General features: G+C 47.5%; 1 protein-coding gene across 5 annotated transcripts; it reads left to right on the top strand.

Moving 5' to 3' along the window:
- The first annotated feature begins 12,433 nt into the window (after positions 1-12,433).
- Fxyd4 (FXYD domain-containing ion transport regulator 4) lies at positions 12,434-16,409 on the top strand. 5 transcript variants are annotated; one of them, XM_087659159.1, is made up of 9 exons: positions 12,434-12,578; positions 13,082-13,124; positions 13,913-14,021; positions 14,829-14,861; positions 14,984-15,007; positions 15,480-15,554; positions 15,629-15,665; positions 16,096-16,133; positions 16,221-16,407. In XM_087659159.1, exons 3-9 carry the CDS (start codon positions 13,982-13,984, stop codon positions 16,235-16,237), a joined length of 264 nt encoding a protein of 87 aa, XP_087515285.1. In that variant the 5' UTR covers positions 12,434-12,578; positions 13,082-13,124; positions 13,913-13,981; the 3' UTR covers positions 16,238-16,407. The 5 variants fall into 5 exon arrangements, with proteins under 5 accessions (XP_087515285.1, XP_087515282.1, XP_087515284.1 ...); XM_087659156.1 differs by having other exon boundaries at positions 13,904-14,021; XM_087659158.1 differs by having other exon boundaries at positions 13,879-14,021.
- Positions 16,410-19,039: the final 2,630 nt, after the last annotated feature.

Genomic DNA, 19,039 nt, shown 5'->3' with positions numbered 1-19,039 from the left:
AGCTGTAATATATAATAAATTCTTCACAGCTGTTTAAGCTTATGCTAAAGGTTTTAAATAGCAAAGTCAACAACATTTGTATATACTTGAAATTGCAACACTTGGGAGATGAAGGCAGGCAGGTCAAGAGTTCAAAGCCACCCTAAGTTAAATAGTTGAGCCAGCCTGAGCTACGTGGGACCCTGCTTCAAACAAACAGAACAGAAACTTTAAACAGCAGCATAAAATAGAATGGTACCACTTTTCAAAAGAGAGCAAATACTCCTTTTAGAATAGATATGTGTAACAGGAAGTGCCCAGAGGAAACAGCACTTGCCAAAAAAGCACTTGGTCTTTGGGACAGGGTTTCTCTGTGTAGCCCTGGCTGTCCTGGAACTCTCTGTGTAGGTCAGAGATCCACCAGCCTCTGCCTCCAAAAAGCTGGGATTAAAAGGCTGGGCTGAGAATGTAGTTCTGCTGCTACAAATGAAAGAACTCCTGAATCCGGTTTCCTGTGTCTCATATACTCCGCAAGCTGAGACTTGGTCTGTAATCCCAGTGCTCTGAATGTAGAAATATCCAAGGCTCAAGGTCACTCCCAGTTACACAGAGACACAGAGCCTAGGACACGAGACCTTGTCACCCCCAGTTACATACAGAGTTACAGACAGCCTGGGATACTTGAGACATCGTCATTTAAAACCAAAGAATAAACTTTTGGAAATCATCCTATAGCGACGCATAGGCATGGAAGGATGGCTCAGTGGGTAGGAGCACCTTCTATGCAAACACGAGGACCTAAATTTGAATCTCCATGCAATATATCTGGGCATGATGGATGCCTGTAACCCCCGGTGCTGGTATAACCTGTGCTTAGGATCTGGGTCTGCGTATTTCTAGGTTCTTGTATGTGAGTCAAAGGATTAAAATAAGAGCTCACCGAGATTCCAATGTAGCAAGCGTCCTTTATTCAGAGAAAAGCAACGGAACAGACAGATGTACTGTCGAAAGTGACAGACGGACAATCACACAAGTCAAGGTGTCTGATTATTGTTTGAGGCTTCTTTTTACAGGGCTCAAGGAAAAGAGGAGTTTGGTTAACCAGGGTAGTTTGGGTGGCTCTCTATTTTGATTGACAGATTCAGTTATCTAACCATTCTCTGTTGTACACGTCCCTTCCCATAATGCATCTGATTTTAATCATACGCACGCCCAATTATGCATAAGCATAAGATGGTAAATACAGGAATTTCCCCATAAAAATCTACTCAAGGAAACATTTTGCCTTATTGCACATACACCCCAAACTAGTTCAGGCCAAATCATCTGTCCTTCCTTTGTATCTGGATATAACTGGACTATGACTGAGTGGACTCTAAGGTGGATGGTTGCCATGGAGAGGAGAAACTCATCCCACAGTTAGAGTGGGGTGTGCACGAAGCTTGGTGCAGGTGGGAGGTCCTAGGTCACTGGCAGGTGGGGAGGTGCATTGTTTAAAAAGGACTGTGTGTTCACAATACATGCAAGTAAGGGCCTTGGATTGCATTATTAAGAGAGGCATGTGCTGTTTCCTAGGCTTGCCAAATAAAATGAGTGTGGAGGGGGAGGGGGCAGGGAAAAAAAGGCCTCCTGCTGGGGCTTGCAAGCCAGTCAGTCCAGCCAAAACTTTTGTGCTCCATATGCAAAGAGATCCTACGTCAAGGAAATAAGTCAGAAAGGGAGCAGATACTCCCATGAACACACACACACACACACACACACACACACACACACACACACACACACGTGCGCGCATACACGGACACCATGTAAAGAAAGGTCTGGAGGCTGGGTTAGGTAACATGCACCTGTAATCTCAATACTTGAGCAGCTGAAGCAGGAGGATCACTGACACTCGAGACTAGCCCCAGCTGGGGAGATGGCTCAGCAGTTAGGAGCAGTGTCGGCTCTTCTGGAAGACCTGGGTTCCAGATCGAGCAGGGAAGCAGCAAACCACAATTGTCTATCACTTCAGTTCCAAGGGATCTGACACCCACCCTCTTCCGGCCTCCAAAGGCACTGCATATATGTAGCACACAAACATGCAGACAAAACACCAACGTGCATAAAATAAGTCTTTAAAAAGAAAGACTAGCCCCGTATTTAAAAAGAGAAAGCCTGGAGTTCCCAAAGGTTTCGAGGGTTGTTGGAGCACAGTAAGCACAAAAAAGAGCTGAGCAAATAAAGAAGTGTGGGGTCTCAGAAGCCAAATTATGTATTTGTGGGACTAGCAGAGCAGCAAGGGGATGATTTACAGCTACAGGCAGCACCAGTGACTCGCTTGCTGTTGAATGAAGAGAATGTGGTGGTACACGCCTTCAAAACTAGCATTTGTGAGTCAGCAGCAGACAGACCTTTGTGAGTTCAAGGTCAGCCTGGTCTACACAGTGAGCTTCAGGTCAGTCAGGGTTACATAGTTGAATGGACCACATAAAACCCATTTGTCTTCATTTATGGACCAGGCCCGATTTCGAAAAGAAGGCCATAAGGCACCAGCTCCAGGAAGAGACCGTAAGTCCCAGGAACTGGGCCATAAAGCACTAGCTCCAGGAACATACCATAAAATTCAAAAACAAAGTCATAAAACCCCCTCCCAAAGAACAGCCCTCGGATAACCACAAAAATAGGAAATATCTTATCCCAGGATGGGTCGTCTGTGCTGGGCAGCCACATCTCTTCCTGGGGCTAAGCATTCATGACACAGGAATGCAGACCACTGACCGCCTGGCACAAGCCAATCAGAAGACGAACCTGTGACCCCCTAGCACCCATCAATGAAATTTTAGATTACCTAATCCCTCTAGAAAATTCTCCTGATTCCCTTCAATAAGGATTTCCATTTCGAAGAATGGTTGACCCCCTCATGTTGGTTGTTTCTGCAGAATAAACACTCTTTTATCTTGCATACTGAGTCTGGGGTCTTCCCTCAGCAATTTTCAGACCCTGATATAGTAAGTCCTGGTCCAAAGGAAGGATGAGAAGGAGGAAGGAGGGGTGGGGGTGGGGGAGAGAGAGAGACACACAGAGAGAGAGAGAGAGAGAGAGAGAGAGAGAGAGAGAGAAGAAAACAAAACATTTAAACATTTAATGTATAGATTCTGGGACAGTCGGGTTTCCTGTTTTACCGCTGTGTAGGTAACAGACAGTAGGCAGGAGGGTTTAAGGGGAAATCCAAGCGTTTATTCTGAGAAGTGTTTGTTTTAGCAGTTGTACCCTGTAAGGTGCTGGTAGGACGTGAAAGCAGTGCCCAGAGCTGAGAAGTCATGTGATGAACATGCGCAGTACAAACACTACCCCGACAGGTGACCTGGGGCAGGAGAACACGCTTGTGAAGGAGGGAGTCTCGGGACTGCATTTGACTGTTTGCAGTGGTTCTGTGGATCCTTTCAGGGTCTCTCTTCTCCCAGATGCCTACCTTCTTAACAATGTCCAAAGACCCTCATCAAATACAAACCAGGGGCTGTGGGACAGCTCAGCTGGTAAACTGCTTGTGACCTGAGTTGATTCCCCAGCACCCACATTAAAAACAAAACAAAACAAAACAAACAAAAACAGATGTGGCACAGTAGTGCATGCTCACAATCCCAGCACCACAGAAGAGAGAAGGGTAGGCACCCGAGAATGGACAGCCAAGGTGTGTACATATACACAGATGTGTGCACACACACATACATATACACAAACACACACACACACACACACAAACACATACACAAATACACACAGAATGCAAACCATTGTCTCTCCTTGAAAGTTCTTCCTGATCCCACAGAGGTGGACCCTCTATAGCACTAAGGCTCCGATCGCCTCATCCATTCACACAGGCAGGCAGGCAGGCAGGAGGGCAGAGTCAGCTGCCTTGCTCTCAGGCGTCTCAGGAGGGAGAGAATTCCACGTTTGTGCCTGGACAGTCATGTAGAACTGAGAGAGAGGAAACAGGAGAGCTTCGTCCCCTTAACACAACCTGAAGAGCCTTCCTTCAGAGGGTGGGCATCCCTCTGGCCTTCCTCTGTTCACTTAGGAGAGAGTAATTTTCTTTCCTCTGTGAGATCTCCCAAATACATACTCCCTGCTTCCTGCTAATCACTGCCCACGCGCAGGCCATCCAGGGTCAGCACTCAATAGATAATTACAGAACGGACACCTTCTAAGCCGGAACGGGAAAAGGAAAGCTAGTTCCTTTAACCTCTGGATTCAGAAGCTCCACCATGATCGCAAACTCTGGATGCAAACCCAGGCTGAGATAGTCACCGTGCGTATTGCAGTAACCAACATATCTTCTTGCTGCCTGTTTGTGCATCCAGGAGACAGGAGAAAAACTAATCTGAATGTCACCAAGACAGCATCTGGGGACAGCAGAGGCTCATGCTGCTAGTTCTTAGTGCAGAGGGAAGGCCGTGCAGAGGGCTCCATGTGCAGCACTGTTGTTGTGGTTGGCTCTTGTACACACACAGCAGATCTGCAGCCTGGAACAGTGACTGAAAGAGGAACCTCTGAGGAAAACTGTTCATAGAAGGGAGGCCCACCCCTACCCACCCCCGCTCCCCCAAGTCTCATTTTTGTTCTATTTTCTTGTAGCCCATACTTGTCTCACGCTTGCTATGTAGAAGATGACCTCAAACTCCTGACCTCCTGCCCTAGACTCTACCACTGCTCCCAGGAAATAAAAAGGGGGTGGGAGGTCTTCTAGTTGCCAAGTAGGGCCTCAGTCTGAAATTCCTTCTTCTCAGATAAGTTCTATCCCCTAGGCCATAGAGGGTAATAACCACAACACGGCAGTTACCTGCAGGCAGGAAGACTTTCCTTCGAAGGAAAGGAAGGTACCTTAACTTCCTGCTCCGACAGAAGGACAACAGAAAGACAGCGCTTTTGCATAATTTCTGCCCTCTTCAAAGACCTGATCTCATTTCTATTGCCAAAATCTTTAGTAAATAGAAAGAAAACCTGTCCACGTTGAAAGCAGAGGACTGGTGGGAGCTGGACAGGAACAGGAATTAGGAGCTGAGTTCCCTGTGTGTAACTTTGCCAAGAACAAAAGGGGAGAAGCCACTTCATCTATGGGATGCGTCATGCTTGGACACTGCGTGACTCCTCTCAGAGGTACCCACGACTGAACGTATACTCAGTGGCTGACAGTCATGCCTTTGTGTTCTATGCTATAGCCAACTCCTATTGTTAATGTACCTATCTTTTGTAGATGTCATGCCTAGTGCTGGCCAGGCGTGGAGAGGCAGAGGGAGACAGATCTCTACAAAGACTGCAAAGTGAGTTCCAGGACAGCCAGGGTTACACAGAAAAACTCTATTTTTAAAAAAAAACAATAAAGAAATATTGGGAGTGGGACCGGAGAGATGGCTCGGTGACTAAGAGTAGTTAATTGCTCTTCCAGGGGAATCCAGGTAATTGACAGCCACCTACAACTTCACTTCTAGGAAATCCAGTGTCCTCTGACCTTGGACACCTTCACATAGGTGATGCACATAAACTCATGCTGGCACACATACACATAAACCCACTAACACACACATACATACACATAAAAATAGTAAACTCTCTTTTTTAAGGAGCTGTTAAGGAAATAGTGAGGAGCTGTTAAGGAAATAGTGAGATGGCTCGGGGGGTACAGTGGTTTGAATGTTAGATGTCTTCCAGAGTCTCAGATATTTGAATACTTGGCCCTGGTGGTGCATTGCTTGGGGAAGCTTAGGAGGTCCGGTCTTGTTGGAGGATGTCACTGGAGGAGAGCTTTGAGAGTTCGAGACTTGTGCCATTTCAGGTCGGCTCTCTATGTTGATAATAGAAATGCCCAGCTGTTCCTGCCACCACGCCTGCCTGACGTCATGTTTCCCTGCTGGGATGGTGATGGACCCTCACTATGAAACCGGAAGCCAAACTGCCTTGTCCGGATAGCTTATCACAGCAACAGGAAAGTAACTGATAGTGGGCCCAGGGGCTTGCTGCACAAGCCTGACAAAGCCAATGGGATGGAGAGAATTCTGCAAAGTTGTCTTCTGACCTCCACAGGTGTCTCTCTCTCTCTCTCTCTCTCTCTCTCTCTCTCTCTCTCTCTCTCTCTCCCTCTCCCTCTCACACACACACACGATGATGGTGGTGGTGATGATGGTGATGATGATGGTGGTGATGATGGTGGTGGTGATGGTGGTGATGATGGTGATGATGATGGTGGTGGTGATGATGATGGTGATGATGATGGTGGTGGTGATGATGGTGATGATGATGAGGAGGAGGAGGGGGAGGAGGAGGAGGAGGGTGGTCGTATGAAAAAGAAGTGCTGCTGGGACTGAGGAGATGGCTCAGTTGGTGAAGTGATTGTCAACCATGTGTTAGGACCGGAGTCACAATCCCCAACACTCACATCAAAAAGCTCGGTAGAGCAGTTTCCACCTGTAATCTTAGTGCTGACACTGGAGAGGTGGAGACTTGCTAGACAGTGGCACTTGCTAGAGAGCCAATGTAGCCTGATTGTCAGGCTCCCTGCCTCAAAAAGCCAAGATGGTCACCAAACACGATAGCACACACCTCCTGTCCTTGAATCGCATAGACAGAAACAGGTAGAATCTCTGTGAGTTCAGAGCCAACCAGGGATAAAGAGAGACACCATGTCACATAGAAAAGAAAAAGAAAAAGGAAAGAAAAGCCAGGACGGCTCAGTAGGAAGAGGCACCTGCCTACAAGTCCGGCAACCTGAGTTCCATCCCTGGAGTCACATAAAGGAGGAAGAAGAAAAGTAGCCCCCCTCCCCCAAACTGTCCTCTGACTTCCCACATACATCACCGCACACACACACACACACACACACACACACACACACACACACACACACACACCAGGCACATACACAAACATATACAATAGCTATACACCAGAACTGCAGGGCAAAGTGGAAGGATTAAGGGGAACCACCTCACAACCTCTTCTCTACAACATGCGTTCTGGAACCCCAAGAACGCACACCACCACATGGAGCCTCCTAGAGCCAGAGACACCTGAGAATTTCACCTTTATCTCAGCACAGATGTGTCAGCAACTAACTCAACTGAATACTTCTTCTTTCTTATTTCCTATCAGTAATAATCTCCAGCTTTCGAGTGAGTGTGTGTGTTTGCTGTAAGGATTCCACACTGCTTGCCAGGCACCTCTCAGAGCTGCCACTCTTCTTCCTATGTCATTCCTTCCTTTTTACATCTGTGTCCCCTCCTCCTTTTGCTAATTATCCAGAACTTCCCATAGCTTTAACAACCTCTAAATCTAAAGCTTGTGGACCCCAGCTTTCCCCTCTACTTTATTTACTTCTTTTCCTTTTCAAAGTCAATCCAATTCTTTTTTCTTTTTTCTTTTTCTTTGGTCTTCCAAGGCATGGTTTCTCTGTGTAGCCCTGGCTGTCCTGGACTCACTCTGTAGACCAGGCTGGCCTCAAACTCAGAGTAGTGGGATTAAAATCGTGTGCCATTACCACCTGGCTCGATCCGGAAAGACTTCTGTTAGAAAAACGCCTCCATCAGATTGGCCTGCAAACAAGTGTTTGGGGCATTTTCTTGAATAGTGATTGGTGTGAGCAGGCCCAACCTACAGTGGGCAATGCCCCGCCTAGGAAGATGGTCCTGCAGTGAGCAGTCAGAGCAAGCACTTCTCCGTGGCCTCTGCCTCAGTTTCTGCCTCCAGGTTCCTGCCCCGCTGGAGTCACTTCAGTGATGGACTGTGGTGTGGAACGCACAAGCTGAAATAAACCTTTTCCTCACCAAGCTGCTTTTGGTCTCGGCACTTTTATCACAGCCATAGAAACATAACTAAGACCTCTGCTACCCACTCCCACTCTCCTTAGCTAACCTCTGAGCCTACTCTGTTCGGTCCTTGGTTATTTATCTTCCCGCAGTTATGGAGGACAAAGCAAGCGCTGCACTAATCTGCTAGCCCAGAATTCGAGAGACAGCATCACAACTGTAGTCCCTCTCACAGCTGACGCCCTGCTCACGGAGTGATATTTTACGGCCTGAGCAACTGTCTGAATTACACACTCAACTATACCACTTCTGAAAATCAACTCCAAACAGAGGGAGGATCGCACGGAGGATCCTGACATAAGGCCTGAAACTCTGAATCGGTGTGTGAGGGCAGGGGGGTAGAGTGCACACTTCAAGACGCAGGCATAGGTAAGGACTTTCTGAACAGGACTCACATGTTTGCTCAGAAATAAGACCAATAATAAACAAAAGGAATCCTGTAATATAAAAAGACCTTTGTGGGGGTTGGGGATTTAGCTCAGTGGTAGAGCTCTTGCCTAGCAAGCGCAAGGCCCTGAGTTTGGTCCCCAGCTCCGGAAAAAAAGAAAAGAAAAACGGAAAAAAAAATCGATCAGTCTTCAAAACAAATGACAGCAAATGTTGGCGAGGATGTGGGGAAAGGGGAAATGGCACTCACTGCTGGTGGGGGACGTCCTTCAGTACAGCCGCCATGGAAGTCACTGTGGAGCTTTTCGGAGAGTGGAAAATAAACCATGTGTTCTGCTACACCGTCCCTCAGAATACAGCAATCGGCCACGTCTACAGAGAAACCTGCACAGACGTGTTTGTTGCCACTCTAGTCACAACAGCTAGAAAATAGAACCCGCCTGGAAGGCCAGCAGCTGACCAGTGGACAGAGATGAGGACACATACACAACAGAATTTTATTCAGCCATAAGAAAAAGTGAAACTGGGGGTTGGGGATTTAGCTCAGTGGTAGAGCGCTTGCCTAGGAAGCGCAAGGCCCTGGGTTCGGTCCCCAGCTCCGGAAAAAAAAAAAAAAAAAAAAAAAAAGAAAAAGTGAAACTGGAGGGGAAATGGATGGGACTGGAAAAATATACTAATTGAGTTAAGAAGTGTACTGATTGGTTTTTATCAATTTGACTTAAACCTAGACATTATCTGGGAGGAGGGGATCTTTACTGAGAGCATGGCTTCATATCTAAGGAGAAATGGAGACAACAGCTCTGTAGGATTGACTTCCAGACAAACCTGCAAGGCTCTTTCTTGATTAACAGTCAATGCCGGAGGGTCCCGCTCTCCCGGAACGGAACGACATCATCACCCTGGACAGGTGGCCCTCGGTAGTAGCATAAGAAAAGAGTCTGATGCTGGGTGTGATGTCACACGTCGTTAATCCCGGCACACCGCAGGCAAAGGCAGGTGGATCTCTGTGAGTTCGAGGTCAGCCTGATCTACACAGTGAGTTACAGGATAGCCAGGGCTACATAGAATAACTCTATCAAAAAGGGGGGAGTCCGGGGGAGAAGGTGGTGGCACACACACCTTTAACCCAACACTTGGGAGGTAGAGGCAGGCACATCTCTGAGTTCAAGCCCAGTCTGTCTATAGAGCAAGTTCTAGGGCTACAGAGAGGAAACCCTGTCTCAAAAGACAGAGAAGAGGGGGCTTGGGATTTAGCTCAGTGGTAGAGCGCTTACCTAGGAAGCGCAAGGCCCTGGGTTCGGTCCCCAGCTCCGAAAAAAAAAAGAACCAAAAAAAAAAAAAAAAAAAAAAAAAAGACAATGAAGAGGAGGAGGAGGAGGAAGGAGAGAGGCGAGAAACAAAGACTGAATGAATCCAGGATGGGTAAGCCATGAGGAATAAACCAATAAGCACTTCTCCACGGCCTCTGCTTCAGGTCCTGCCTCCAGGCTCCGGCCCTGACTTCCTTCAGGGACAGACTCTTACTGGAAGTGTAAACTTGATAAACCCTTTCCCCACTGAGTTATTTTGGGCATGGTCATTATCATAGCAATAGAAACCTTGACTAATACACCGGACCTAAAAGAAAAATGCCAGGTGCATTCTTCTTCACATGTGAATCGTGGCTTTGTGTCTTTCGATTTACATGGTTAAGAGGGAGTGTCTGTAGGGACCAGGAAGCTAGGAAGGGCCCATGAGGGGAAGAGTGCATCCCAAGGAGTTACAGGTCAGTGAAGCTCTCGGGGGCCCCAACCACACAGGCTATTGCTGTTGGCACTTGGTTGCCCAGCAGAACCAGGCAGTGAGACACTAATGCTGAAGACACCACACAGTTTGCTTGCAGGACAGAGAGAAATCAAGCTGGATCTGACCTAAAAAATGTCCTTCTGCTGACTAGATTTCATAACGCCAGAAGGCACCATGCAGGACGCTCGGGGAGAAAGGCCATCCATGACATCCCTGCAGTCAGCCCTTCAGCTGTAAATCAACCTGCCTAGATGTGTGACAGTGGCATGACGTTCGTGAGGTAACCAAAGTGCGTTTGGATTTGATTTGAGGCCTGCTCTGAAGGAGGGAATTCAGACCTGGGGCTTTAGACCTAGCCAAAAGCCCTGGCTCAAGAGGTCACAGGTTCTGGGAGGAACCTACTACGGTTGTTTTGCTTAAATGGATGTTTGTCGAGCCACATTTTAACTATTCACGTGTCTACCTGTAGATCACTGCTTCCCTCAACCTTGGCCAGAGAAGCATCTCTCTTCAGTGGTCAGCAGTTAGGACAGACTTGTAACTGGTCAGAGTTCTGAGGCCATCTGACTGCCAGAGTGCTCAGCCCTTGTTTGTTTGTTTAGTTAGTTGTGTTGTGTGGTGCTGTGTTGTTGAGATAGCGTCTTACTATGTATGTAGTCCTGGCTATCCTAGAACTTTCTATGTAGACCAGGCTGGCCTAAAACTCCCAGAGATCCTCCTGCCTCTGCCTCCCAAACGCTGGGATAAAAAGCACACACCACACCTGGCAGAATGCTCTTAACAGGGACTTCAGCATCAAGAAGGTTTGGGGAGCCCTGAGGAAGAGAAGTGGAAAGAATATTAAGAGCAGGAGGATGAGGTGTGGGGAAATGTGCTCTCTCGGGCATAACACAGCCCTTGCAGTCATGAACTTACTGCCGAGTGTTTACCTGCACAAGAGGAGTTAACAAAATCATTCAACAATCCAGCAGACAGTACTAATGCAAGAGAGAAGAGGAGAGGGAAGAAGAGGAACAAGAGGGCAGAGTTTGGATGGATATGATTAAGATACATCATAAGCACCCAAGAAATTGTCAAAGAATAAACAAAAGACATCCTAAAAAGGAAAACGCTGAGCGGTGGTGGTGGTGGTGCATGCCTTTGATCCCAGCGGAGGCAGAAACAGGAGGATCTCTGTGAGTTCAAGGCCAGCCTGGTCTACAGAGCAAGTTCCAGGACATCCAGGACTACACAGAGAAACCCTGTCTCAAGAAAGTATAATAATAATAATAATAATAATAATAATAATAATAATAATAATAAAAAGTAAAGGACAAACTGTAATGAAGTAATGAAATGCAATTTTGTGAAGTGTTCCACTTTTTAAAAAAGTACTCAAGGGAGGAAGGGTGACTGGAGAGATGGCTCAGCAGTTAAGAGCACTGACTGCTCTTCCAGAGGACCTGGGTTTGATTCCCAGCACCAACATGCCTGTTCACAACTGTCACAACTGTAACTCAAGTTCCAGGGGATCTGCCACTCTCTTCTGGCTTCTGTGGGCACCAGATACTTCAGACAGTATAGATAAACATGTAGGCAGAACACCACATCTACGAAATTCAAAAAAAGTTAACTGTTGAATCCTTTAACAACCCTTTCCACACCTACCCAAGACAGACAACCTCAACTCTTCTTCAGTGACCTCCTACACAGGAACAAGTCCCCCTCACTTGGAAAGGAGCAGAGAGGCCAAGTGTCATCCAAAGGCATGGTAGGATGATTCTGGCCAGCATCAGACAAAGCCCTCCTCTGCCTGGCAATGTCCCTCCCTCTGTGTGAGGCAGGCAAAAGTCTACCTGGGAAAGTTTCTCATTTCAGCTTAAAGAAGGTTCCCCAAGTCACAGGGTATCCAGGTCTAGCAAGAAGATGGTAAATGAACCAATGGGTCCCCATCAGACCCAGCCCCCTCTCTCTCTGAACACCAGGTTCAAATAAAAATAGTGTAGCTGCCAGTCTCTGTTATCTACGTCACTGTCCCCAAGGTACTCCACACAGCACAAGCAGGCTGGGACCCAGGGCTTTTTAAATTTTTATTTATGTGTGTGTGTGTGTGTGTGTGTGTGTGAGAGAGAGAGAGAGAGAGAGAGAGAGAGAGAGAGAGAGAGATCAGAGATAACTTCTGAGTAAGCTTTCATTCTAAATTGTAGTTTCTGGGCTCAAATTCAAGTCTTGGTAACAAGCACTTTTACCTCCCAAGCCATCTTACCAATCCTGGAGCTTTAAGACCTGGGTAGACTAAGGAAGCCCCTTTTCCTCTGGAGCAGGGACTGAAATCCAGTAGTCCCAGTTCTCCCTTCTCTCCCTCATTCCTTAGCTCTAAGTAGCCAGGACCCAGCACTGGCTCTACCCTGGGTGTGGTAAGTGAGTTACGGCCTTAAGAGCAGGTGGGGAGGGCTGCCTACAGGAGCAGAAGAGGTAGGACCAGTTCCCTCCAGACTGCTGGTGTGTGGTCCAGGGCGGAGCTCCTGGGTTTAAAGAGCAGAACCCAGCCAGGCTATCCTCAGACTTCCTCTCTGCACCACTCACCTAGCTCGGGTCATCTCCAGGGTAAGTAGATATTTGCAAGGACTTAAGTGTGCTCCTTGGAAGAGGTGGCCGAGAGACCATCTGAGGAAGGGGTGGTGGGTGCCGACTCCAGGACTCTGAGAACTGAGCAACTATTTGGGGATTGTGAGAACAGAGATGGCCTCTCCAGGCCTGGAGAGTTCTGACTTTGTAACTGTGTGGCAGCGAGTTCAGGACTAGGGGAAGTAAGAGCCAACCTTTAGCAGAAGCAGAAGCAAACAATGAGACTTAATTCAGGAGCTGTGGGTTTATAGGAAGCAGGAGGAGAAACTGATGAAGGGCAAAAGAAAACCAACTTCAGAGACTGGCCAGACCAAAAACCCCCGCGTCCAGAAGAATTTTTTTATCCAGTTTTCCATCTTCAGGTCCATGCGGCTCATATATACTGTAGCCGACTTTCAGGGCTGGGTATATGTTTGAGGATTGGCATATCATAGCTCCCTCAATTTCATCTGCGTAATTTACAAGGTTGCTATTATTTCCAGGGCACTGAAACACAGAGGCATTACCTACTAAGTCACACACCTGGTAAGTGGATGTGAGGGAACTGAGCCCAGCCAGTAGGTACTGGATCTGTGATCTCATTAGTAGACCAGAGCTAAGTACAGTAGATAGTAACCGGGACTTCAGAACGGAACCTTTGACAACAGCTGCCATTATACAGAAAGAAGGGATAGGGCTTTTTCTAAAACTCAGCTACACAAGGGCTATCACATACAACTTGTAAATGGGGCCTGGAGGAGGACCTGGAGGAGGAGAAGGGGGCTATGTCTCACACACTAATAGACCTTTCTAGCAGGTACCTGTGCTCTGAGTAGATCTGAGGCTGCTTGGAGCAGGCAGAGTTCCTGGCTGTAGACATGGAGGCTGGAACTGCACCCTCCAGACCTGTTGCTAAATTCTGAGATAATGTGTGACCCAACCTGGTTCCTCTGGGGCCAGATCTTTTCAAGAGTCAGGACCCAGACACCTGGTTAGGAAAGCCTAGCTTAGGACAAGACCTCTCACTCCTAGGGAGGACAGACATCTCCCCTGGAGTGTTTGATTTTACCTTTGTGAGTTCCCACCTCTGAGAAAGAGATGATAGTATCTTTATAAAGCTCTTCACGAAGCCCAATGTGGTCACTACAGGGTGTTCTGAACACGTAACTAGAATTAAGCAATCCACATACCCAGGTAATTAATCACTAGTGCCATCTGTAGATGTTAAAGCGGAAAGCAATCCTTTTCTTCAGATAAGCGCTTGCCCATGTGGAATTCGCATACCTAATTTTCACACCAGTTCTGCCTCCTCCTAATGGCGTGAGCTGTGGCAGGTCACAGATCCCAGACCCACCTCTGCTCTGCAGCCCACCCAGCAGCCTGCAGCCTCGCCCTGGGTTGATATGGAGGGAATAACCTGTGCCTTTCTCCTGGTGCTAGCAGGTGAGTTCTCCATACACTCCACCTACCAAGGCAGTAGACACCAGACAGCCTCTCCCCAGAGTAGGACTGGTGCCCAATAAATGTGTTCACCTTTAAACCGTGTCAGCTGCATGAAACGCTAGTACAGGAGGAATGAGGATACTGAAAAATTGCTCAACGGCCACTGAGTTGGTGAACTGTGAAATGGACAATGCTTATCAAAGTAGACTTGTTCCCTCACGAGGCGAAGAGCCTGGCTCTGTCCAACACTTCTCAGACAAGGTTAAAAATGAATCGGGGTTGGGGATTTAGCTCAGTGGTAGAGCGCTTGCCTAGGAAGCGCAAGGCCCTGGGTTCAATCCCCAGCTCCGAAAAAAAGAACCAAAAAAAAAAAAAAAATGAATCAACCATCCTGTTCAGAGCAGACTAGCAGGGCAAGCTATATGAAGGGCGGGCTGGAGAGATGGCTCAGTGGTTAAGAGCACTGACTGCTCTTCTAGACGTCCTGATTTCAATTCCCAGCAACCACATGGTGGCTCACAACCATCTGTAATGGGATCTAATGCCCTCTTCTGGTGTGTCGGAAGACAGCTACAGTGTACTCATACATAATAAGCTTTGTTTTTAAATCCACCTCTTTAAAAAAATAAAAAGATATACGAAGGGCTGTGAGTGGGAAGCCATGGGCCTCAGGATGAGTTAAAAAAGCCAAGGCCTGCCTGCTTGGGATCTGGTAGGCCTAGGGTCAGGGTCACTTCGCAGACCCCTCTAGATGCTGGTCTTTTGACCCCAAAGTGACAAATAATCACTTCTACTTCTCTCACGCAGGTCTGCCTGTCTTGGAAGCCAATGGTCCAGTTGGTGAGTAGCCACCATTGTACACTCCAAAGTGACACCTGCTGCCTGCCTGCATTTCCCTCCTGAGACCCCATATCCTATCTCCTAGATCTGGTACTTACTTCCTTATTTTTCATTTACTGCAGATAAAGGCAGTCCCTTCTACTACGGTAAGAGCCGACACCAACCCCCCCTCCCTACCCACGCTATCATAGTCAATCCTTATATCAGAGTCAATGCTTTAGACCTCCTTCACCAGCCAACTGATGAGGAGGGTACATGATCCAGTAGTCAAGGTGGGTGGGACACAAAACCTGTTCTTCGATAAGAGCTCAACAAAATGAAGGGAAAAGGGTACCTTGGGTCATGGAGCTAGGGTTGGTCCAATGAACCTTGTCCTCCTTCCTGTCGGTTTGTCTCCTTTGTCTCTCATGGCACTTGTCCCCACAAGGTACTACTATATGATGTACCTATTAACCCACTGGGTCTTTTTCACAGCCATGTGGGCAAGCACGTATTTATAGGGCAAGTGGGTGCTTGTAAAGGTGCCCCACAAAGCCACACTCCCAACCCATAAATACCTTTTGAATGAATGTGTGAGGGTACCGTGAAGCAATGTCTCCTCTTTGCTCCCACCCCTAGACTGGGAGAGCCTGCAACTGGGAGGAATGATCTTTGGGGGGCTCCTGTGCATCGCTGGAATTGCCATGGCCCTGAGTGAGTAGAGGGATTGGCGGTGTGGGGAGAGGAAGGTTCAGACTCTCGATGAATCTATGTTCTTCCTCTCCTAGGTGGCAAGTGCAAATGTAGGCGCAACCATACGCCCAGGTAAGACAGGGACCCAGTTGAATGCATCTTTGGCCCAGCACTTGTACATGGTGATAAAGTTCTAGGGTCAGCAGAGCCATTACACCTTGCCTAGCCATTGGGCTAAAAGTGGGATTTATTTGAAGATTAAACTCTCATAGGCCTCAAATGAGAGAAAAACCAGTCCTTTGATATTAAGTCACTATGGAAGAGTATTCCTGTTTGTGCCCCCATGGTAGTACACACCTGCTATCCTGGCATTTGGTAGAGGTAGGGAGATCGGCAGGCCATCCTTGGTTACATACCAAACATAAGACTAGCCTGAGCAACTACATGAGACTACGTCTCAAAAGCTCAAATACATAAATGTAAAGTATGCCCTTGTAGGAGAGTGACATGGGAAATCCTGAGGAAATGTCCTGATGCTTATCTGAGTGTTTCCTTTCTCTAGTTCCTTACCTGAGAAAGTCACTCCACTCATCACTCCAGGTGAGCTGGGCTTCTGGTGGGATTCAGGGAGAACAATAGGGTGGCAAAGGGAATAGGTCACTGAAGAACTGACCCAATTCTCCACAGGCTCTGCCAGTACCTGACGAACTGAACACAGGACCAAGTTTGGAGGCAGCTTTTTGATGACTTCCTGCTGTATCTCCCCTCTGGAGATCTTCCTCTCCAAAATGGCTTCCCTAGAGCACACTTAAGTCTTCAGTGACAGGGAAGGGTGTTCCAAAGTTGATTTTATATTAAACTGGTCTTGCTGCTCTGTCCTGTGGTCTTGTGACACCCCCCCCCTGTGATATGTGGGGAAAGCAAAGATGTGGGAATGCCTGAGTTGTCTGTCCCTATGGCTTTTTATAAGGAAGCTCATTCTCAGCTAGATCCTACATTGACAGCTTCCTAATCATCGTGTGCCTCCAATGCTCTCCCATGGGTCAAAGTCCAGCAATGGGAATGAACTTGCCATAAAAGATACCACAATGTCTTATCCAAAGACTAGAATTTGTGCCCAGACCCTAGCAGTTCTGATGACATGGATCACCTCCACATGATATAACCTAGAATGATGGCTTAGTCACTCTAAAATCCCAATTCAACCCAGTGAGACTTCATTGATTCATCTGTTTTGATAAAATTTTGTGTAGTCCTCAGATTGACACATAGGAAACCTCCTCCTCCAATACCCTGGGATGTGAGTGCATCCAGCAGTCTCAAAACAGAAGAGTTGAGCAGCAAAAGCCAGAACTCAGAGGTTCCCAGGGTCAGGGACCTCTTGGTGTCAGAGATAGCAGCCCACCTGTTGGGTAGAGTGCAACGTTGGGTGTTTGGAAAAATCAGGCAGCTAGAGGCAGAGGCCCAGCATCAGACCCTGAGGCATCTGAATTTCACCTTTCAGGTTCAGAAAAGCATGAAAACTGTGGTACAGAATTGCCTGGGGGTGGGTTGGGGGGTGGGGGGTACGGGACACAGACCTGCCCTGGTTGAGGGAACAGGGAAGGCAAATGGCCAGGGCACAAAACTGACCTGGGCTGTGCCACTGTAATTGGTGACTGCCGTGAAGATGAGATCCCAGCACTACAGCAGCTTCACAGCAGCACCCCCTTGAGGCGCTCCTTGGTGCTCTTCCGCCTGGTGGAAGCCTGCTCGGCAATGCAGGTGCCTCAGGTGAAGGCTTTAGCTAGTATTGCACCTTTCCTGGAGATGCAGGCTTTCCAGCCACACATCCGGCTTGGAGAGGCTACCATAGGTCCCCACACTTATCCTGAGAGGCTATTCCTGTATTTGCTTTGTGGCAGCAAAAGAACTCACTTAACTGTGTTTTTAGGCTACCAAACATTGCACAAGGTCCAGGCTGGCCTTGACTTTGAAGCTCCATTCCACTTGCTGTCACCTCCCAAGTATCATCACACTGGTTTATGTGGTGCTGAAGCACACACCCACGGCCTCACGAATGCCAAGTGCTCTAACAATTGGTCAACTATACCCAACCTTGTTTCTTGAAATTTAGTCACCAACTCCTATTGGCAACCATTCTGAGATGCAAGGCCACAGCGTCCTGTATATGGCTCTCTTGACAGTAAATGGTACCAAATTACAAGTTGTGCTGCAGCAAAGGTGGCAATATATGGAAGAACATATGGAAGCCTGCCTTTGAAATGGGGCAGTATGTAGAGACAGAGAGCTGGTGTTAGCCAGAGAGATGTTTAAGCTCTCCTGGGCCTTGGACAGCAAGATCTCCACAAAACAAAAAAACCTTTCTTTTCCTCCTCTGACAAGTTGTTCAGGTAGAGAACTTCCTCTCCCCTGCCCCAGGCTTCCCTGAGCTCACTGAAGTTCTCACTAGACTATTGCACCCTGGCATAAGGCAACTTCACAGGCCCTCTCCCTCTCAGAAATGGGGGTTCTGTCCCAGTTCTTCCCCCCGCCCCCCCGGAGCTGGGGACCGAACCCAAAGCCTTGTGCTTGCTAGGCAAGCGCTCTACCACTGAGCTAAATCCCCAACCCCGTCCCAGTTCTTAAACCTGTGCATTTCAACTCCCAAACCAATGACCCCATCATATGAGTTACCTGAGACTATCAGAAAGACATTTGCATTATTATTTTTAATAGCAAAATTACAGTTGTGAAGCAACAAAATATGATTTTATGGTTGGGAGTCATTACATGAGGAACTGGGAAGGTTGAGAACCACATTATCCCAACTTACATAAAAGTTCTATTAACAAGTACCAGGACTCAAACCCAGTACTGTTCTAAACCCACGTTCCCAAAGTACCATGTTGCTTCTGAGATTTAGGGCTGTTCCAACGACTCTTCCTATTTTGTAGTCCAGGCCCTTCTACTTATTTATGTTGCAGATTATCATCCACTTTTCCCCCTTGGGGCAGGGTTCCCTGTAGCCTAGCTCGACCTTGAATCCTGATCCTGAGTGCTTTTAAGTGCCACTACATCTTCTTTTACTGTTCTGGGTATGAAACCTAGGGACTTTGTTGAGCGTGCTATGTTGTTCCCCCCTAGCCTAGTACTTAAAACTGCAGTACTTAATATACAAATGAATAGAAGGGTGATGGGCAAGCACCTACTATTTCTGCACCTGGAAAACATATTTGAAAAGATCACACCAAGTCTGAGGATAGCCTGGCCTAGTGAATGTCAGACCAGCCAAAGCTACATGGTAAGTTTCTCTCAAAATGAAGAAGCTGGGGAAAATGGCTCATTTGGTAGACCTGAGTACTGATCACCAGCTCTTAAAAGCCAGGCACAGCAATGTATAACTATAACCTTAAGGATAAATGTGGGATTGAGCAGATGGATCTGTGAGAACTCTCTGATCAGCCTAACTGAACTTCTGAGCTCCAGATTGTGAGACACTGTCCTCAAAAAAACAAGGTAAAGAA

The sequence above is a fragment of the Rattus norvegicus genome, chromosome 4 (assembly GCF_021556685.1).
Source record: "Rattus norvegicus strain SHRSP/BbbUtx chromosome 4, alternate assembly SHRSP_T2T, whole genome shotgun sequence".
NCBI lineage: Eukaryota > Metazoa > Chordata > Mammalia > Rodentia > Muridae > Rattus > Rattus norvegicus.
Note: the sequence above shows the minus strand (reverse complement) of the source record. Positions and strands in the feature narration are given on the sequence as shown.